This window comes from Tinamus guttatus, unplaced genomic scaffold (assembly GCF_059628265.1).
Source record: "Tinamus guttatus ecotype Peru unplaced genomic scaffold, ASM5962826v1 Tinamus_guttatus_pri_ptg000655l, whole genome shotgun sequence".
Taxonomy (NCBI): Eukaryota; Metazoa; Chordata; class Aves; order Tinamiformes; family Tinamidae; genus Tinamus; species Tinamus guttatus.
In genome coordinates this window covers 32,931-51,170 of record NW_028289189.1, presented here as the reverse complement: position 1 = coordinate 51,170, position 18,240 = coordinate 32,931, and the positions used below count along the sequence as shown (strand labels likewise).

At 68.8% G+C, this 18,240-nt stretch overlaps 2 protein-coding genes across 3 annotated transcripts; one reads left to right on the top strand and one right to left on the bottom strand.

Moving 5' to 3' along the window:
• Window positions 1-556: 556 nt before the first annotated feature.
• TBX21 (T-box transcription factor 21) lies at window positions 557-8,229 on the top strand. The gene is made up of 6 exons (XM_088536257.1): window positions 557-1,047; window positions 5,854-6,008; window positions 6,119-6,240; window positions 6,848-7,006; window positions 7,475-7,536; window positions 7,614-8,229. Exons 1-6 carry the CDS (start codon window positions 557-559, stop codon window positions 8,227-8,229), a joined length of 1,605 nt encoding a protein of 534 aa, XP_088392383.1.
• Window positions 8,230-9,236: 1,007 nt separating this feature from the next.
• Window positions 9,237-15,754, bottom strand: OSBPL7 (oxysterol binding protein like 7). Of its 2 annotated transcripts, XM_088536272.1 has the most exons (22): window positions 15,634-15,754; window positions 15,324-15,446; window positions 15,126-15,179; window positions 14,891-15,004; window positions 14,706-14,793; window positions 14,458-14,601; window positions 14,279-14,382; window positions 14,122-14,205; window positions 13,877-13,991; window positions 13,667-13,791; window positions 13,381-13,509; window positions 13,177-13,308; window positions 12,591-12,656; window positions 12,186-12,518; window positions 11,172-11,309; window positions 11,024-11,087; window positions 10,837-10,915; window positions 10,609-10,753; window positions 9,903-10,047; window positions 9,698-9,824; window positions 9,458-9,580; window positions 9,237-9,356 (listed from the first exon to the last, which is right to left on the bottom strand). In XM_088536272.1, exons 1-22 carry the CDS (start codon window positions 15,724-15,726, stop codon window positions 9,248-9,250), a joined length of 2,634 nt encoding a protein of 877 aa, XP_088392398.1. In that variant the 5' UTR covers window positions 15,727-15,754; the 3' UTR covers window positions 9,237-9,247. The 2 variants fall into 2 exon arrangements, with proteins under 2 accessions (XP_088392398.1, XP_088392397.1); XM_088536271.1 differs by having other exon boundaries at window positions 11,024-11,309; window positions 12,186-12,451; window positions 12,566-12,656; window positions 14,458-14,578; window positions 14,674-14,793.
• Window positions 15,755-18,240: the final 2,486 nt, after the last annotated feature.

Below are 18,240 nucleotides of genomic sequence, written 5' to 3'. Positions count from 1 at the left end.
CCGTGTCCCCCAGGTCCCCGGTGTCCCCCAGGTCCCCCGTGTCCCCATCCCCTCGGTGGTCCCGTGTCCCCCCCCGGCCCCCGTCCCGGTCGTGGCCCCGCCCGCCCCGGTGCGGCCCCTCCCCGGGGCGGGGCGGCGGGGCCGGGCGGGGCTCCCGCGGCGGAGCCGCTTCTTTGGATAAGAGGCGCGGGATGGGGCAGGTGCGGTGAGCGCCGCGGCAGCAGCGGCACCGGCACCGGGCGGGTCCCCCCGCCACCCTTCCCATCCCCCAGAGACACTTTTGCGACTTTTTCCATTTGGGGATTTCTATTAATTTATTTTTTGGCCCCTAGCTCCCTTTTTTTTCTTTTTTTTTTTTTCTTTTTTTTTTCTTTCTTTCCCCTTTCCGCCCCTTCTCGCCGCCCCCCGGGGCCGCCCGCGCCATGGAGGGGGCGGCGGGCGCGCAGCGCGGCGGGCGCCCTTGAGACGCCGGGCCCGGGGGCTCCGGGGGCTCCGCCGCGGGGCACCGGGGGTTCCATGAGCGGCTGAGCGGCGCCGGGCGCCCCTCGGCCCGTCCATGGGCGCGCTGGAGCCGGCGACGGGAGCCCCCAGCGCCGCCGTCCCCATGCTCAGCGGCGCCGCCAGCTTCGCCAAGGAGCCGCCGGGGCCCCGGGACCCCGCGGCAGCCACCGCCGGTTACTACGGCGAGGCGGGCGGACCGGAGCCGGCCGCCCCGCCGCTGCCCTACGGCGCGCCCGTGGTGCCGAGCGGCTTCGGCGGCCGCTTCCTGGGGCCCTGCCCGCCTTACCGGGCGCCGCCGCCGCCCGCCGCCCCGGCCGCGGCTCCGGGCTACGCGGCGGGCGACGGTTACGCGGGCGCGGAGCTGTACGCGGGCGCGGAGGGCGCGTACGGCGCGGGCGGGCCGCCGCTGTGCCCCCGCGCCGGGCCGCTCTGCGCCCTGCCCGGTTACCGGGCGGCCGGCAAGGTGCAGGTGATGCTCAACAACTACCCGCTCTGGGCCAAGTTCCACAAGCACCAGACCGAGATGATCATCACCAAGCAGGGCAGGTGAGAAGCGCCGCGGCGGGGAACGGACCGGCCGCGGCGCGGGGGTACCGGGACCGGCCGGGGGTTGCGGTGGAGCTGGAGCTTCGGCGGCTGGTTCTGCCTGGAGCCCCCCAGAAGGCTGCAGGTCCCCGGGGTCTGTGTGTGGGGCAGTGCTGGGGGTCCCCATGTGCATGGGGGTCACTCTGTAGGTATAGGGAGATGGAGCCTCCCCTCCAGGCTCCCTTCGCACTGGAGCTGAGTATTGATGCAGGGAGAAGGGGGCCCACGGAGTTTGTGACTAAGGCTCCGGGATGGGGCTGTTCCTGGTGGGTGTCGTGGCTGGGACCTCTTTGTCCAGGCAGGATCTGGGGACATGGGTACCGGTGGGTTTGGGGACGCTCATGCCAGGAAGTTCTCCCGGATATCACAGCCCAGGGGCAGCTTTTATCCGGCTTCGACCCACGAGCCGGTTCCGCAGCTCAGTGCAGCAACAAGTGAGAGAGCAGAGCCGAGGCGCGGGAAGGGGCTGCTGGCACCTACCAGCCCTCAAGTGCAGTGGATTGAGGGGATGACAACCCAGACCCTCTTACACCCCATCTCCTCCCTCCTGGAAAGACATTTCCCACCCCACAACCTGTCCCAAGTTGCAGCCCGTCTGTCGAGGCCTGGTGGCCCCAATGTGCTGCCAGCGGGGGACATCTCAGCACGCACCCAAGTGCCGAAGCGGCTGGCGGTGACCCGCCAAGCCGGGCACCTGCTGGCCTCATCCGCGCCACCTCCTTCCCCGTCTCCTTGCGGCTCTGAGTTCCCCGAACCGGAGATGGGAATTGAGTGTGTGCCAGGGTCCGCGAGGAGGCTGCTGACCGGTGAGAGGGCACCCTTAGCACACCCTAAAATTGGAATCTGTGGCTCCCAGCCTCACTGCTTCACCCCCCGTCCCGGACCAGCGTGGGACAGGGGGCATCACTCGTGCTTATAACCTGCAGGGATTCAGGGAGCTTCCCTCACTCTGAGCACAAGGGATCCCTAAAACCCTGTATGCCCGAAATGCCCTGGGGCGCTGCGGCATGGGGGGAGCCGGCGCAGGGGTCTGGAGCGGCTCTTCCTGCGCCCTGCTGGGCCGCTCGCGCCAGACTCGCCTCGCTTCCTTCCTCCAGCTGGCAAAAATCACCCAGCTCTCACCCTGCTCGAGTGATTTTTCTATTTTCCCTCCCAATCCCATCACTCCAGGGGCTCTTTCTGCTCCTGGGGGCTTTTCCCGCGACGCTCCGGGGCCAACACGGGAGGCTCCGTGGTGCTGCCGGCCCCGCTCTTCTCCCTTCTCCCCCTCCATCCTTCCCTCGCCGGCTAAGACAGACGGTGTCACTTCGATGCTGAAGCCAACCTGCTTAATGTGTTGGAAGTCTAAACGCGTTAGGGCCGGTTCGTTTGCCACGTTGCCTTCCCGGCCCTGCTCTCCCACGGGGGAAAACGGCCGCTGGACTTGCAGCCGTTCGGTAGCAACCCATCAGCATCAAGGACGGGGACCGTGTCCCCTCGTGGGGGGCTGCTGGGGCTGCTTTCACGGGCTCGGTGGAGCGGGTGCCTGGTGTGTTCGGCCCCGCCATGGTGTTTTTTCACGCGCTTTGTGTTGCTCCTTCTCGGTTTGTACTACGGAAACCATCCGAAATCCGCCCTGCCGCTGCGCTCGCTGGTGGCGGGTCAGAGGGGCGATGCCCATTTGTGACTGCGTCGGGGCAGCTCGGAGCTGGGGACGTGGGGACCAGCGGGGCTGCTGAAATGCCTCCTCTTTGCCCCGAAATGCGCCAGGGCTCTGCCAGCCTCAAACGGGGCGAATTCAGGGTGTTTTCTGTGCTCCGTCCCTTGGCGCTGGCTGGGCCTTGGCTCCATGCAGGGGCTCGCCGGCGGGGAGGCTTGCGGGGGGCTGGCAGCAAACCCGACCCCGGGAGATGTCAACCTCGGAGCCACAAAACATCCGTTTCCCCAGACCCCGAGCTGCTGCTCGCAGCAGCCTCTGCGCTGGGCCCGGCACGCGGAAACACAGGAAAGGCCCCGGGCGAGGGCTGGGGGCCGTGCGGCCACGGGGTCCCATGCTGCCGATTTGGGAGTTGCTCTAGTGGCACTGAGGGCTGAGGCTGGACCGGGATGCTGAAATCCTGGAGAGAGCTCCAGGGACAACACCCGTCCAGGGATAACACCGGCCTGGCGGCAGCGAGCGATGCTGCAGATCCTGGCGGGGGGATTTTGCCTCTTCCCGATGGGACCCCCTTGCTCCTCACCACATCCAGGCATTCCCTGCCCTGCTCCTTCCCTCTCCCCCTTGTCCCACGCTCGCCCTCGCCTACTTCACTCGGCATTAATAAAAGTTTCCTCCCGCTTTCTCGCCCCGGCCTCCTGCGCCGCTGGGGAGGCTCCGCTCGCGCTACCGGGGCAGGATTTCTGCGGAAACCCCCCGCGGTCAGGGGGGAATTCCTGCGTTTTACCAGCACGCGGGGCCGACGCCGCGGGGGGACGCGGGGCCTGGCTCAGCCTCCACGGAGCAACAGGGGCCGGTGCAAGAATTGCCCTTGCGTTTGTTGGTGCCCAGATTGGCTTTGCATTTGCGGAGCGTAGGGGCCGCTTTTACATGTGCGGGTGCACGGGTTGGCTTTGCAGCTGCGTTAGGTTTTGCTTTGCTTGGGGCTTTGCACGGGTGAGTTTTTGAGTTTGGGGGTGCCCAGCTTTCCCCTTGGACGCACAGGGCTTGGCGCCGTGTTCCGGGGGACACGGGTGGCTTTGCGCTCGGGGCCGTGAGACTTGTTGGGGCCTTTGGGGAGGAAGTGGGTTGGCTTCGCACTCGGGTGCCCTGGCTTTGCCTTTGGGGGGTCCGCTTTGCCTCTCGGGGCTGGGGAGGGCAGCAGGGTGACCTTGCACTTGTGGGGGCCATCGGGCGCCATCCCCAGCGCTGGCGCCGCCGTCCCCGGCTCTGTCACCGCGGGGGCGGGGGGCAGGTGGCTGCTCTGAGCTCCCACGCGGCCGCGGTTCCTGCGGCTGCTGGGGCTGGGGTGCGCGGGGGGGTCAGGAAGCTGCCAGCCCCCCCGGCTCCGGGCCTTGCTCTGCCGCCTCCCGCCGCCGCTTCCCGCCTCGTCCCCAAATCGGCCTGGATTTGCCCCAGAATCAGCAGAGCAGCTGCCGGGGGTGGGGGGGCTCCTGCACCCCGACACCCCCCACATTGTGGGGCTGAGCCCAGGGCTGCCTCTTGCCTGAGAAATGGCCCCGTGGGGGTAAAAATAACCGCGAGGCGTGCGTGGTTTCGGGGCCTGCCTCCACCCTCGAGTGCCCCAGCTGAGCGCTGCGGTTTGCACTGCGGCAGCATTTAGAATACAACCCTATAAACCTCTTTTTTAACTTTTTTTTTTTTTTCTTTAAATGCTCTCTCTCACTCCATGTGAGTCCTCGGGAGCCGGAGCCGCTGGAGAAGCGCTTGGCGTCGGAGCGAAGCGGGAGCCGTGCGGGATGCTCTGCTCCTTTCCTCCCGCTCTCGGCTCCGTGCGACATCCGGCTGCGCTCGGAGCACCGATGCCGGCACCCGCTTTCGGCACCCAAAGCGGCTGCCGGAGGCTGAGGCCGCGCGCTCTCAGCTCACGAGTGGTCAGGAGCGCGAGGACTCGGCCATTGCGGACACCCGTGTCCCTTTCTCGGGATGCTCCCTGTGGATGGAGCCCCATGTGGAGCACGTGCTCCTCGCCCCGGCCGCCGCTTTCTTTTTCTCGGGCCGCTCTCGCGCGAGGGCAGTTCTGAGTCACCGGCGCCCGCTCCGGCTCTGCACGTTCTTTCTTTCCGCTCGTCTTTGCGCGCTGCCTTCCTCGGCGCGGAGCGGCGCTTCCTGCCGCGGGGGCTGCCGCGACGCCCCTGGTTCCCCCCGCGACGCCCCCGGTTCCCCCCTAGATCGGGGGACGGGAGGGACCTGCCGGCTCTGCCACCGATTTTGGAGAAACCCGGTTTATGGGAAACGCCGGCGCTTTGGGGGCTGCTGCTGTGGGGGACGGATCCCTCCCGCTCCGTCACCCCTGTGTCTCATCCCTGCTTCCCGCCCGTGCAGAGCTCAGAGGTGCCCGTGGGGACGCGAGGGGGCCGTCTGTCCCTCGCGTGTCCGTCCGTCCATCTGTCCAAGGCGGTCAGTGCAGCTCTCCGCTGGGAATGACGTGGGAGCTGCCTCGTCCCGGGGTTACCGCTGCCAGGCCGGGTGCTCTATGGGGACAGGGGACATCTGAGGGTGCAGGTGACTGGTTTCCAAACCCCAGAGGCTCCATCGGGTGCCAAAATGACCCGTTTTGAACCGCCGATGGCCCACGCTCCTGCTGGCAGCAAACGCTCCCAACCGGCACCGTCGGCCGGGCATGAGGCCCTGATCTCCAGGCTGGCAACTGGGACCAACTGGGGCTACTGGGGCCCATGGAGGAGAGGGCCCTGGGGTGGCTCTGGGGCTGGTTTTTGGGGTCGCCCGCGGGTGCTCACGTTGGGCACTGCCAGCCCCGGGGCTGCTCGGTGCCCCCCCGCCCCGTCCCCTTCCTGCCCTTGGCGCAGCCTGGTGCTCAGCCCGAAATAGCAGCGGTGTTGGTTTCCGAAGCGGAAGGTGCTCGCGGAGGGGGAGGAAGATGCCGGGGGGGGAATCGGCCCCGCGGAGCAGCCCCCAGCTGCCGGGGTCACTCAGCGCCCGCGGGCGGCAGGAGGGGCCCGAGCGGCTCTGCCTCGCCGTCCGCGCGGGTGACACTCGCCGTTCACGCGGGTGACACTCGCCATCCGCATGGGTGACACTCGCCGGCCCTCTGTGTGTCCCCCCGCCAGGCGCATGTTCCCGTTCCTCAGCTTCAGCCTCTCGGGGCTCAACCCCTTGGCCCACTACAACGTCTGCGTGGACGTCGTGCTCGTGGACCAGCACCACTGGCGCTACCAGGGCGGCAAGTGGGTGCAGTGCGGCAAAGCCGAGGGCAACATGCCAGGTACGGCCACCCCCTCGTCCTGAGCAAACCCGGCGGGCTCTGCCCGTCCCTGCCGTGCTGGGGACGGGTCGGAGGGCAGCCCGGTGCCGACCGCGGGGGTTTGACAACAGGGAACCGCCTCTACCTGCACCCCGACTCGCCCAACACGGGCGCCCACTGGATGCGCCAGGAGGTCTCCTTCGGCAAGCTGAAGCTCACCAACAACAAGGGGGCCTCCAACAACGTCGGGCAGGTGAGAGCCGAGCTGTGCCGTGCAATGACGTGCCACGTAACGCAGCGCCAGGCCATGCAGCACAATGCCATCCCAGGCCCTGCAATGCCATCCTGTGTGACGCAGTGCTGTGCAATGCAATGCCACCCCAGGCCTTGCTGTGCAATCCTGTCCCATGCTATGCGATGCCATCCCATGCTACGCAGTGCCATGCTATGCCATGCAATGCCATCCCGTGCCATGTAATGTGATGCCATCACATGCCATGCAATGCCAAGCCATGCATTGCAATGCTGTGCAGTGCCACCCGTGCTATGCAGTGCCATCCTATGCCATGCCATGCCATGCCATGCTGTGCAATGCCACCCATGCTATGCAGCGCCATTCTATGCCATGCAATGCCATGCCATGCATTGCAATGCTGTGCAATGCCACCCGTGCTATGCAGCGCCATTCTATGCCATGCAATGCCAAGCCATGCAATGCAATGCTGTGCAAGGCCACCCGTGCTATGCAGTGCCATCCTATGCCATGCCATGCCCTGTCACCCCTCGCCCTGCCCTGCGTGCCTGCAGAGCCCAGGCCCCCCAGTCGCACCCCACTGACCCCCGGTGCCCCCCTGCCCCAGATGATCGTGCTGCAGTCGCTGCACAAGTACCAGCCACGGCTGCACGTGACGGAGGTGAAGGAGGGCGAGGGCGAGGAGAGCAGCCAGGCCCCGCACACCCAGACCTTCACCTTCCCCGAGACCCAGTTCATCGCCGTCACCGCCTACCAGAACGCCGACGTGAGTGCGACCCCGGCACCCATAATACCCCCCGGCACCCGTAATGCCCCCTGCCACCCCTCAGCCGCAGCATCATAGAAACCATGTGCCCCCCCAGCACCCCAAGTGCCCCCTTCTTGCATCCCCCCACATCACAGTAAACCCTGGTACCCAACCAGCATCCCCAGTGCCCCCCATGAGCCCCATAACTCCTGCCTGTGCCCCCCTAGTCCCCAGCATCACAGACAGGCCGGGTCCCCCTGGCAGCCCCCAGCATCCCAGCGACTCCCCCCAGCCCCCGGGGTGGCAAATCCCCCAAAATCTCCTCTCATGGGGGCCTCTCTCAGTCCTGACGGCCCCAGCATCACCCTGGAGGAGGGGTGGGTCTCAGGACAAGGAATGGATTAAGGTGAGGTGGGGGGGTGCTCAAGGGTGAGGGGACAGGGGTGGCAATGGCAATAACTGCCCCTCTTCTCCCCTCCCGCCAAGATCACCCAGCTGAAGATCGACCACAACCCCTTCGCCAAGGGCTTCAGGGACAACTTTGACTCGTGAGTACCCCCCTGCCCTCCCCGCGGCGCTGGGGACACCCCCGGCGCCGCTGAGCAGCCCGTCCCCGCGTCCCCAGGATGTACGCGGCCTCGGAGGGCGACCGCTTGACGCCGTCACCGCCCGACGTCCCCGGCTGCCAGCAGCTGCTGCCCGGCGCCCGCTTCCCGTCGCTGCTGCACGAGCAATACGCGCTGCCGCCCGGGCGCTACTACAACGGCGAGCGCGGCGCCCCGCTGCCGCTGCCCCCCAAGGACCCCCCGCGCTGGTACTTCACCCCCCAGCAGCCGCCGGCCGAGTACGGCGCCTACGAGAGCGGCTACAGCGGCGGCAAGTTGGTGCCCTACGGCGTGAAGCCCCTGGCGCTGCCGCCCGCCAGCCACCCGCCCCTGCCCTACTACGGCGAGGGGGCTCTGGGGACGCCGGCCGCGTGGAGCCCCCCGCAGTACCCGGGGGGCAAGGGCGGCCCCGCGCCGCTCGGCTGGTACCGGGACCCCCGCGAGGACAAGGGCAAGGAGGCGGCGGCGGCGGCGGGGGACGCGGCGGCGCTCTACGAGGGCGAGTGCAAGCGGCGCCGCGTGTCCCCGTACCCGTCGAGCGCCGAGAGCTCGCCGCCCGCCGCCCGCCCCGGGGACCCCTACGAGGGCAAGGAGCCCGGCGCCCAGCCCGCCTTCTACGGCTTCTACGGCACCTGAGCCGGGGGGCGAGCGCGTAGGACCCCCCGCCCCGGGCACCCCGGGCTGCAAGGAGGCAACGCACCCGCGGGGATGGGGCTGAGCCCCTTGCAGAGACTGTGTCCCCCCCGGGTACCCCGTTATTTAAGGCTGCGTCCTGGCAGGTGGGATATGGGGGGTGCGGGCAGCCACGGCGGGTGATTTTTTTTTTGTTTTCTGTTCTTTTTTCTGTTGGGTTTTTTGTCGTCTGGTTTTTAGAGGTTGGGGCGGGGGTTAATGCTGAAGTATTTATTGAACCCCACCCTGTGCCCGGTTGTTGGTGGCAGGGGGGGACAGCTGCATATCTGGCAATAAAGGGGACGCTGTGGTTGATGGTGGCGCATCTTTGCTCGCCGGACCGGGCCCAGCAGGGAGGGAAACTGAGGCACAGGGCGGGGGGGTGACCTGTGCAAAGGGACCATGAGCAGCCACAATTGCAGGCCCCACCGCCATCCCCTTGCATGGCAGCAGGGGCCCAGGCGTCCGGGTCATGGCCAGAAGGAAGCTCTCGGCACAGGGAGCTCTTTGCAGCCTTTATTAGAGTGAGGGCCCCTGCACGCGGCCCGAGGGGATCAGGGAGGGAGGGCTCTGCCCGCCCGCGGGCACCCCGGTGCCACCCCAACACAGAGCAGCCCCCCACCCAGGGGGCCCAGGCGTCCGGGGGCTGTCCCAGGGGCAGGGGGGCACTGCCGCCCCCTGTCCCCAAGGTCCCCAGCCCAACCAAGGCTCTGCTCCAGGCTGGAGTGCGGGGGGCTGCGTTATCTGTGTTTCACCCCCCCTCCAAAATCCCCCCCACTTTTAAATCACAGTTTTACTTAAATACAGGCAAAGTGGCCCCCAATGTCCCCCCCACGCCCACGTGGGCCCCGTGCTCGCGGGGCTGGGACATGGCGGGGCTGCCCGGCCTGCAGGCAGCGTGTCCTGGGGGGAAGACACCGACCGCGGCGGCAGCGGCACCACCCCTGCAACGAGCTGGGCGGCCTCAGCTGCCTCCCCCCAGCTACCAGAGCACGGCGCTGTCCAGGTGGGCAAAGCCGGGGTCCAGGCGCAGCTTCCAGTACGTGTTGTTGGTGACCCACGACTCTTTGCCGCTGGCATCCGTGAGCCGCCTGCGCCAGGAGGGGACAGGGTCAGGAACAGGGGGGACCCGGAGGCGGCCCTGGACCCCCTGCCGCGGTACGGGGGGGCTTTGTCCCCTCCCCGTGCCCACCTGAAGAAGCGCGCCTGGTGCGTGATGTTGTTCTCCTCCATGACCCGGCGCCGGTCCCGCTGCAGCTGCTCGATCTGCCGCTTCTGCGTCTCGGCCGCCGGCACGTTGCCCTCCTCCAGGTACCTGCGCGTGGGCATCACTCCTGTGATGAGCTGAGCAGCCTCAGCCCCGTACCCGCCCGGGGCCCTGCGGCAGCCAGCAGTGCCCCGGCCATGGGGGACAGTGACAGGCGCCGCTCACCGCTGGTCCGGGCGCAGGCGGGTGTCGGTGGAGGGCAGGACCCGCTTGAGCTCGGGTGTCAGCTCGTTGAGCTCCAGGGCGAACTGAGTGAAGCCGTAGTTCTGCTCGTGGTCGCGGGGCATGGGGTCTGCGGAGGACGAGGACGGGGGCACCGCTGAGCACCGTGGCCGTGCCCGGAGCTCCCCCGGTCCCCTCCGGTCCTTACTGGCTCTCCAGACGCACTGGCCGCCCGGCGCCGGGCCGCGGAAGAGCCCCTCGTGCCACTTGCCGCCCAGGCGCTCCAGCACCTTCCCGCTGCGGCTCAGCACGGCGCCCTGCACCTCGTTCACGCTGGAGCCCCAGTACCGCGCCTGCGGGGGCGGGGCTTGCAGGAGGGGCGGGGCCTGCGGGGAGGGGGGCGGGGCCTGCGGGGAGGGGGGCGGGGCCTACGGGGAGGAGGGGCGGGGCCTACGGGGAGGTGTGCATAGGAGGAGGCAGGGATTGGGAGGGGGTGGGGCTTTGGATGAGGAGGGGGTTTGGGGATGAGGGGCGGGACCCATGGGGAGGGTGGGGCATAGGATGGGGCGTGGCATGGGTGGAGGCACTGGGAAGGGGCGGAGCCTCTGAAGGACAGGCAGAGCTCTAGGTGGGTAAAGAGGGCGTGGCCAGGTGGAGGGGGCGTGACCAATGCTAGTGGGCGGGGCGATTGGGTCTGCGGAACCAATAGAGGGATGCTGGGGCGGGGCTAAGACAGTAGGAGGAGCTTAGGGAGGAAGGAGGTGTGATCAGCATGAGGCGCAGCCAGTGTCATGCAGGGGGTGTGGCTTGGCAAGAGGGCGGAGTTTATGGCTGAAAGGGGGCGTGATGCCATCTGAGGCGGAGCCTGTGGGGGCGTGGCCTGACGTGGGCGTGGCCTGTCGGGCCCCGCCTACCTTGCAGAAGGTGAGCTTGCAGTGGAGCGCGGCGTCGCGCGTGTTGCGGATGAGCACCTCGCCGTAGTGCTCGATCCAGCGCGGGCCGCTCAGCACGTTGTGGATGCACGTGGTCACCTTGTTCCACTCAAAGTGGTCGCCGGACCTGGGCACCGGCCGGGGCAACGTGGGCAAGGGGAGGGCGACGCGGCCGCAGCGGGGACGGGGGATGTGGGGACGCGGACCCACCTGGGCAGCCGCACGTTCACCGTGCCCATGGGCACAATCTCCAGGGATTTGCCCCAAAATTTGTTCTTCCACTTCATGTCTAGCAGGAGGAAAGGGAGAGTTGTGTCATTCCCCTACATGTCCCTCCCACCACCCTCTATGTCCCCCTCAGTGTCCCCCTGCCATGTCCCCATCCCGCGTCCCTCACCTTGCCAGAAGATGAAGTTGTCAGACTCGGCGTGGCAGGCAGAAACGGGCGGGTGGTGACAAACCTGCGAGGGACAGGGCATGCCGAGGTCTCCAGGGCCGCCACGGCCCCCTGGGCTTGCACGGCTGCCCCGGTGCCGTCCCCGTACCTGCTCGCTGATGAAGCGGAAGCCGCGGTCGGGCCGCACGCACTCGTAGGTCTCGCCCAGCACCGGGTTGAAGGGCTTGCAGCCCGCCCGGTAGTAGGTGGAGGCGTAGGCGGACACGGCGAAGGCCGCCACGTACACCTGGATGTGGGGACACCCCTGTCACCCACACCAGGACAGGGCCACTCATCGCCACTCCCACTAAGGGGTGTGACTCATTGTGACCCCTCCCATGGGGGGTGTGTGGCTGCACTTGGCCCCACCCCTGGTACAGAGCATCCCATGACCAAGGATGCTCCTTGGTTCCAGAGTAGCCATGAGCTCCATCAAGGCTGCTCCTTGGTCCTTTCCATGGCAGGGGGGTGGCACTCCAGGCCCCTCCCACGTGTGGGAGTGGTCACAAAGCTCCCCCATGTGTGGGTTTGGTCACACATGCCCCTCCCACAAGTGGGTGTGGTCATGGAGGCCCCTCCCCTGTGCGGGTGTGGTACCCCCCAGGCCCCTCCCATGTGTGGGTGTGGTCACAAAGCCCCTCCCATGTGCCAGTGTGGTCACACATGCCCCTCCCCCACATGGGTGGTCACACAGGCACCTCCCACAGGTGGGTGTGGTCATGACAGCCCCTCCCCTGTGTGGGTGGGGCACCCTCAGGCCCCTCTCATTTGTAGGTGTGGTCATGGCAGCCCCTCCCCTGTGTGGGCGTGGCATCCTCAGGCACCTCCCACATGTGGGTGGGGTCACATAGGCACCTCCCACACACAGGTGTGGTCACACATGTCCCTCCCACATGTCGGTGAGGTCACACAGGCCACTCCCACAGGTGGGTGTGGTCATGGCGGCCCCTCCCCTGTGTGGGTGTGGCACCCTCAGGCCCCTCCCACACGTGGGTGGGGTCATATAGGCACCTCCCATACATGGGTGTGGTCACACATGCCCCTCCCACATGTGGGTGGGGTCATGGCAGCCCCTCCTGTGTGGGCGTGGCACCCTCAGGCCCCTCCCCTCCCGGGGCCGCACCAGGCGCTGGCAGGGGTCGGCGCAGCGGCTGGCGCAGTCCAGCAGCGCGCTGTACTCGAGCTCCTCGCAGAGACGCTGCAGCGTGTTGAGCGGCTCGTTGAGCTGCACCGGCATGGACACCTTGGACAGGTCCTTGCCGATGTTGTTGCGCAGGATGTTCCACAGGCTCACGTCCCCCGCGTGCGCTGGCGGCGCCGGCAGGCAGCTCCGGCGCGGAGCCCCCGGCCCCGGCAGCTGCAAGGGCACCGGCTCCGGCTCTCCTGCTCCTGCCGGACACAGTGGGTCAGGACGCCCGGGTCTGGGATGCCCCAACCGCCACGTGTTGCTCCCCGTCTCCTCCCGGTGCCCCCCGTCTACAGCCCGGCGCCTGCAGCCGGTACCTCTCTGGAAGCAGGTGGCCGCCACGGCCTCGGCCGTGTCCTCGGAGATGCTGTTGGTGGCCTCGCTGACGCACGACTCGTCATCCGAGGCCTGGGGGACGGCGGCACAGAGGGCCCTGTTGGCCATGGCGGGACAGCAGGGGAACTGGAGGGCGAGGCGGGGGGGAAAGGCAGGGGTAGCCCCAATGGGGGCCTGCAGGAGGGTCTGCTATAGGGCAAGGGGGGCAGGGACCCAGGCGTCCGGGACTGCATATGAGAGCTCGAGGAGGACGGAGGGAGCAGGGACGGCAAGGGGGGGCGCATTGGCAGCACCTTGACCCCCATCTGCTGGGCTCGGAGACAAGGGAGCACCCGAGTCCCCTGCAAGGAGGAGTCAGGAGGTCAGGGGGGGATATAGGGACCAGGGGGGCATGGTGGCTCCTGGGCCAGCTAACAACAAAGGAGGGAGGAGGGGAAAAGAGAAAGAAAACAGAGATGAACCCATAGAAACAGCAGCACCCAGGGAGGCAGGGGGGCTCCACGAAGGCCCTCCCCTGTGATTAGCCCCGCCCCCTGCCTCTAGCCCCGCCCCCTGGCTCTAGCCCCGCCCCCTGGCTCTAGCCCCGCCCCACCTCGTTCTCGGAGGAGCTGGCGGAGAGGAAGACCTCGCAGGCGTCGAAGAACTCGGTGTGCGAGTCGGCCAGCGAGACGATGCTGCGGTTCGAGAGCTGCTGCTCGCGGCCCTTGTCCGGCAGCGCGTCGGGCTGCGGGGATGGGGACCCGCGTTAGCCTGGGGGGCGGCGGCGCCCCCTCCCCCTGTCCCGGCCCCTCCTGACCTCGTCGGGGTGCAGCGAGGCGAAGGAGTCCAGCGTGGTGTCGGAGGAGACGGAGAGCGAGTGAAAGCGGCGCAGGCTGTCCCGGGGCTCCGTGCCCTGCAGAGACAGGGAGAGGCTGGGATTAATCGGCTGCAGGGATGGAAGATCCCCTCCGCCCCCCAGCACGTCCCAGGAAAACCCTCAGCGCCACCCGCCCTCCCTGGCCCTTGGCAGCGGGCTGAGACCGTGCCAACTCGCTTCACCCACTGGCCACGCGCAGCAGCCCCCGGCCCCCGCAGCGCCTCACCCCGGCGCTCCTGCCGCTGCGTGGGCACGGCGCAGCGCGCTGCACGTCCAGCGCCCGCCGCAGCTCCTCCAGCCGGGCCCTCTCGGCCGTGAGCGCGGCCACGACGCCGCTCAGCGAGCCGTGCACTGCGGGCAGAGACGGGCGGTGGGGCTGGCACGGGGCCGTGGACACAACAGAGGGTCCCGGTTCGGTCCGGCCCGCGCCGCCCACCTTTCTGTGCCAGGCTCCAGAAGCTGCGCTGCAGCTGCCCGTACTGGGCCGGGAGGCTGGGACACGGCTCCAGGTAGCGCGAGAGGTTGGGCACGGAGCCGTGCAGGCGGCCCACCTTGGGGGGGACCGGGCAGGGGTGAGTGTGGCCCCCGAGCTGCCCCCCGGTCCAGGGGGGTGGCTCATGCCACAGGTCCCCTTCCCCTGGGGGTCACGGCGCGGGGGGCACTGCCCGGCGCCCGCCTCACCCTGCCGATGGTGTCATCCTTGGCGAAGCTCTGGGTGCACCAGATCTTGGTGCTTCGCCTGCCCTTCTTGGGCCTCTCCGTGGGCTGCAAGGAAGCGGGGCTCAGAGCCGGGACCCCCATGCCAGGGCCCCCACGTGCCCGTGCCGGTGATGCCCACCTGGCTGCTGGAGATGAGGGGGGCCGAGGGGATGCGGTGCAGGGACTCGAGGCTCTGCAACATGTTGTTGAGCTCCTGCAGCTTCGCCTGGCACTCGCCCAGCTCTGGCGGGGGGGACAGCGTCAGGATGCGGCGGAGGGGCCATCTCGGCGCCCCGCGTCCCAGCCCGCCCCGCTCACCGGCCGAGCAGCGCTCCAGCCCCCCGCTGTCCTTCAGCCACGCGGCCACCTTGTCCCGGGAGCTGGCGAGGGCGGGGAGGGCCGGGGCGCTGCCGGAGGGCAGGATCCGGGTCCAGGAGCCCTGGAGAGGAAGAGGAAGGGGCGCTGCGGGGGCTGCCGGCCGAAACACCGCTCCTGGGCGCTGCATCCCACCCGTGGTAGAGACGGGACACTGACCTGTGTCACAGCGGTGGGTCGCCCCATGGGACCCGGGCCAGCCAGGGGCTCGGGCCTCTCGCCCTGGTGGTGGGAGCACAGGCTGCTCACCCAGCTGCCGAAGAGCTCCGGGGACTTGATCTGCGGCACAGGGGGCAAACGTGGGCAGGAAGGGCCCCGTGTCCCCAGCCCCACGCTGGCCCCAGCCCGGGCCCAGCCCGGTGGCCCTGAGTGGTACCTTGAGGTGGTAGATGTTCTCCTCGGTGTCCAGGTCTACCCGCTGCGCCTTCTTGTTGACGGACATGACGGCCTGACGGACGTCGATGGAGCCATGCAGTTTGCCCTTGAGGACCTGGGGGCGCCCGGAGAGCCCGTGTGACAGGGCAGGGGGACGGGAAGAGCGTCCTCGCGGAGGGGACGGGGTCTCCCCACGCCATGGGGAGGCCGGGCGGGGGCCCCGGTGCCACACTCACGTCCTGGCGCGTCGTGGCGTACTTCAGGATGCCCTTTTCCAGCACGAAGTACCTCTGAGGGCAGAGGGAGCAGATCATTGAAGAGACCCGGATCCTGCATCTCCAAGTCGCCCAGGGCACGGTGCCCATGGACAACTTGTGCCGGGAGCACTGGCTGGTTGTCCCGTGCCCGTCCCCGGATGCCCCCAGCCCCATTACCTTGTGCCAACCCTTCAGAGGCCATTTCCTCTTCTTGAGCAGATACCCCTCGTGCCGCTCGGGCTCCTGGCCTGGGCTGCCCCGGGCACGCGGATCCTCCACCAGCTCCCAGCTCTCAGAGCCCTGCTGGAAGGGGGTCAGCAGGGGTGGCCCTGGGGGCACAGGGCTACCAGAGGAGCCCCCCACCCTTATTAAGGTGGTGTGAAGCCCCCTGGGGCAGCCTGGATGCAGGGGACACTGCGGGCAATGCCCACAGACCCTCCTGGAGCACCGGGATGCTGCCGTGCCCCCCAGCCCAGAGCCCCCCGACCTGCTGCACGCTGCCGTGCTTGGAAGACACGGTGCTGTTGGAGCGCGACGGGGCCCTTCTCGGAGAAGCCGGGTCTTTCTCGTGGCTTCCCATGGCCGACGGAGCGGAGGGGATGGCGGAGCTGCAGGGCCAGGACGCGGGCGCTCACCCAGCGCGTTGGAGCGGGGCCGTCACGGCCCGGGCGGTGGGACACCCTGCAAGGCGGGGGACATGAGGGGCTGCTGTCCCCGCCGGTGAGCTCGCCTATTTGCACAAGCTCTTTTTTCCTGCTCGGATGAGGATCTGCGTGCCAATCCGAGCGGTGCCTCCCTAGCCACGTGCCTCAGTTTGCTCTGTCCGGATCTGCCTCCGCCCCGGCAGCACGGACACCGGCACGTGGCCAGGACAGCCGCAGCCAGAAGCTTCTGGGCAAGGCGGAGACTGGGACCCACCCGGATTTATCTCGCCTTTGCTCCCTAGCCCTCGGCTGCCGGCAACGATGCAGGTTCAGAGTCCAGCCCCTGCTGCAGCGCGGCTCCGCGCGGGCCGCCCCGCAGATGGGGCACGGCCCCATCCCAGCCCCACCACCCGGGCGATGACGCGCGGCCAGGGCAGGGACGCCTGGCTCAGCCCCCGGCCATCCCGACACCCCGATGGGGAGCAAAGGGGGCTCCTGGTGCCGTAAAGGGTCCCCTCGGTCCTGCGCGGGGCAGGACTCACCCCGGGCACAGTGGAGGCTGCGCCCCTCAGCACAACCCAGCCGGCCTGGGCTGAAATCACCACGTCCTGCCCCAAAACGCAGGTTGGGCAACACTCCAGTCTCCTGCGTGGGCTCCTCCGGCCACGACACAACCCATGGATGTGGGAATCCCTCCGCCCAGCACTCTCAGCCCCCCACCAGGTGCCCAGCATGGCCACGCTCCCACTGCTCCCTGTATCCCGGATACCCGGCACGACTACACTCCCGCTGCTCTGGTTACCCCGGTACCCGGCCTGGCCATGCTCCGGCTGCTCCAGGTATCCCAAATACCCAGCACAGCCGTGCTCCCGCTGCTCCGGGTATCCCAGATACCCGGCACAGCCATACTCCCGCTGCTCCGGGTATCCCAGATACCCGGCACAGCCATACTCCCGCTGCTCCGGGTATCCCAGATACCCGGCACAGCCATACTCCCGCTGCTCCGGTTATCCCGGTACCCGGCATGGCCGTGCTCCAGCTGCTTCAGGTATCCCGGATACCCAGCACAGCCACACTCCCGCTGCTCCAGTTATCCCGGTATCCAGCACGACTACACTCCCGCTGCTCCGGTTATCCCGGTGCCCGGAACGGCCATGCTCCCACTGCTCCAGGTATCCCAAATACCCAGCACAGCCACACTCCCACTGCTCCGGTTATCCCAGATACCCGGCACGGCCGCGCTCCCGCTGCTCCGGGTACCCCGCAGGTGAAGAGCAGCTGCTCTTTACCCCTTTCCCCCGCCTGGCAAGGAGGGCTCTGCTTCAACGGGATGCGCGAGCTCAGCGCCTCGCTGCTCCGTCAGGGCAGGATGCGGCCGCCTTCGGGGCAGGGCATTTCCTTACGGCCCCTGCGCTCCTCCCATTTACCGAGGCGGGAAGCGGAGGCCGGGGAGGCCGTTTCCCGGCTCCGGAGCCCCTCTCGGGCAGCGCGCGGTGATGCCAGCGCAGCCGCTTGGCCTCTCGTGCAGCCGCCAGCCCAAGTGCAGCCGAGCCGGGACGGAGGCCAAACCACTGCCCCAAAAGGCGACTCCGTGCATCCCTTCCCAGCGATGGGAATAACCGCAGCCCGGAGGCTCCGTTCCCCAAGGAGGGGGGGCCCGGCCGGAACCGGAGCGGACTCTCCCCGCCGCGCACACGGAACCGGGGCGGGTCTCGCACCTCGCAGCCCCGCGGGACACGCGGGGACGGATCCGTCCCGAACCCGCCGGGACATGCGGGGATGGATCCGGCGGGGCGGGGGGCAGAGGCGCTTGGGAAGGGGCGCGGGGCCGACGGACCCCCCCCTCCACCGCCCGTGCCCGGTGCCCGGTTCTCACCTGCGCGGGCGGCGGCGCCGGCCGCATCGCGCCCGGCGGCTGCAGGAAGCGGAACACGGAAGGAGGCGGAGGCGCCGGGCCGAGCTCGGCTCTGCCCCCTGCTCCGTGGAGGACCGGAGCCCGCGGCGCCGCCGGCACCTGGGACAGCTCCGGGCCGCGCACCGGGCCCTCCGCCTCCGCCACCGCCGCCGCGAGGGGGCCCGGCGGCCACCGCGGCTCGTGGCCACCGGCCCGGGGCGGGAGGTGGCCCCGGGGCCCCTGGAGCAGCAGCCGCTGTCCCGGGGCGGGGAGGGCAGGGGACGGTCCCCGCTGGGGTCTGAGGTCCCCTCGGGGCGCGGGACCCGACACCGACGTCGCTGAAAGCAGCGGGCCTGGGAAACGGAGCCGGGGCACCAGAACCACCCCCCGTGGCCCCGGGGCTCTGCCGTGTCCCCTCTGTGCCCGTCCCCTCCTCCAGGCGTCTGACCCCAAGGAAAGGAGCTCCCGGAAAGGTTTGGGAATTGCAGCCGGCAGGGCTGAGGAGCCGACCTGGCTCTGGGCAAGCTCCTTTGCCCTTGCGGATCCTGCTGCCACG

What these genes read in the sequence shown, in the direction of transcription:
- TBX21 (XM_088536257.1), top strand. Translation starts at nt 557, where the DNA reads ATGGGCGCGCTGGAGCCGGCGACGGGAGCCCCCAGCGCCGCCGTCCCC. An exon ending in AGCCGAGGGCAACATGCCAG is followed by an intron (nt 6,009 to 6,118) that starts GTACGGCCACCC and finishes GTTTGACAACAG; the next exon opens with GGAACCGCCTCTACCTGCAC. An exon ending in TTCAGGGACAACTTTGACTC is followed by an intron (nt 7,537 to 7,613) that starts GTGAGTACCCCC and finishes CCGCGTCCCCAG; the next exon opens with GATGTACGCGGCCTCGGAGG.
- OSBPL7 (XM_088536271.1), bottom strand. Translation starts at nt 15,726, where the DNA reads ATGGGAAGCCACGAGAAAGACCCGGCTTCTCCGAGAAGGGCCCCGTCG. An exon ending in AGCACGGCAGCGTGCAGCAG is followed by an intron (nt 15,447 to 15,633) that starts GTCGGGGGGCTC and finishes CCCTTCCAGCAG; the next exon opens with GGCTCTGAGAGCTGGGAGCT. An exon ending in CCGACCCCTGCCAGCGCCTG is followed by an intron (nt 11,310 to 12,185) that starts GTGCGGCCCCGG and finishes CCCCACATCCAG; the next exon opens with GTGTACGTGGCGGCCTTCGC.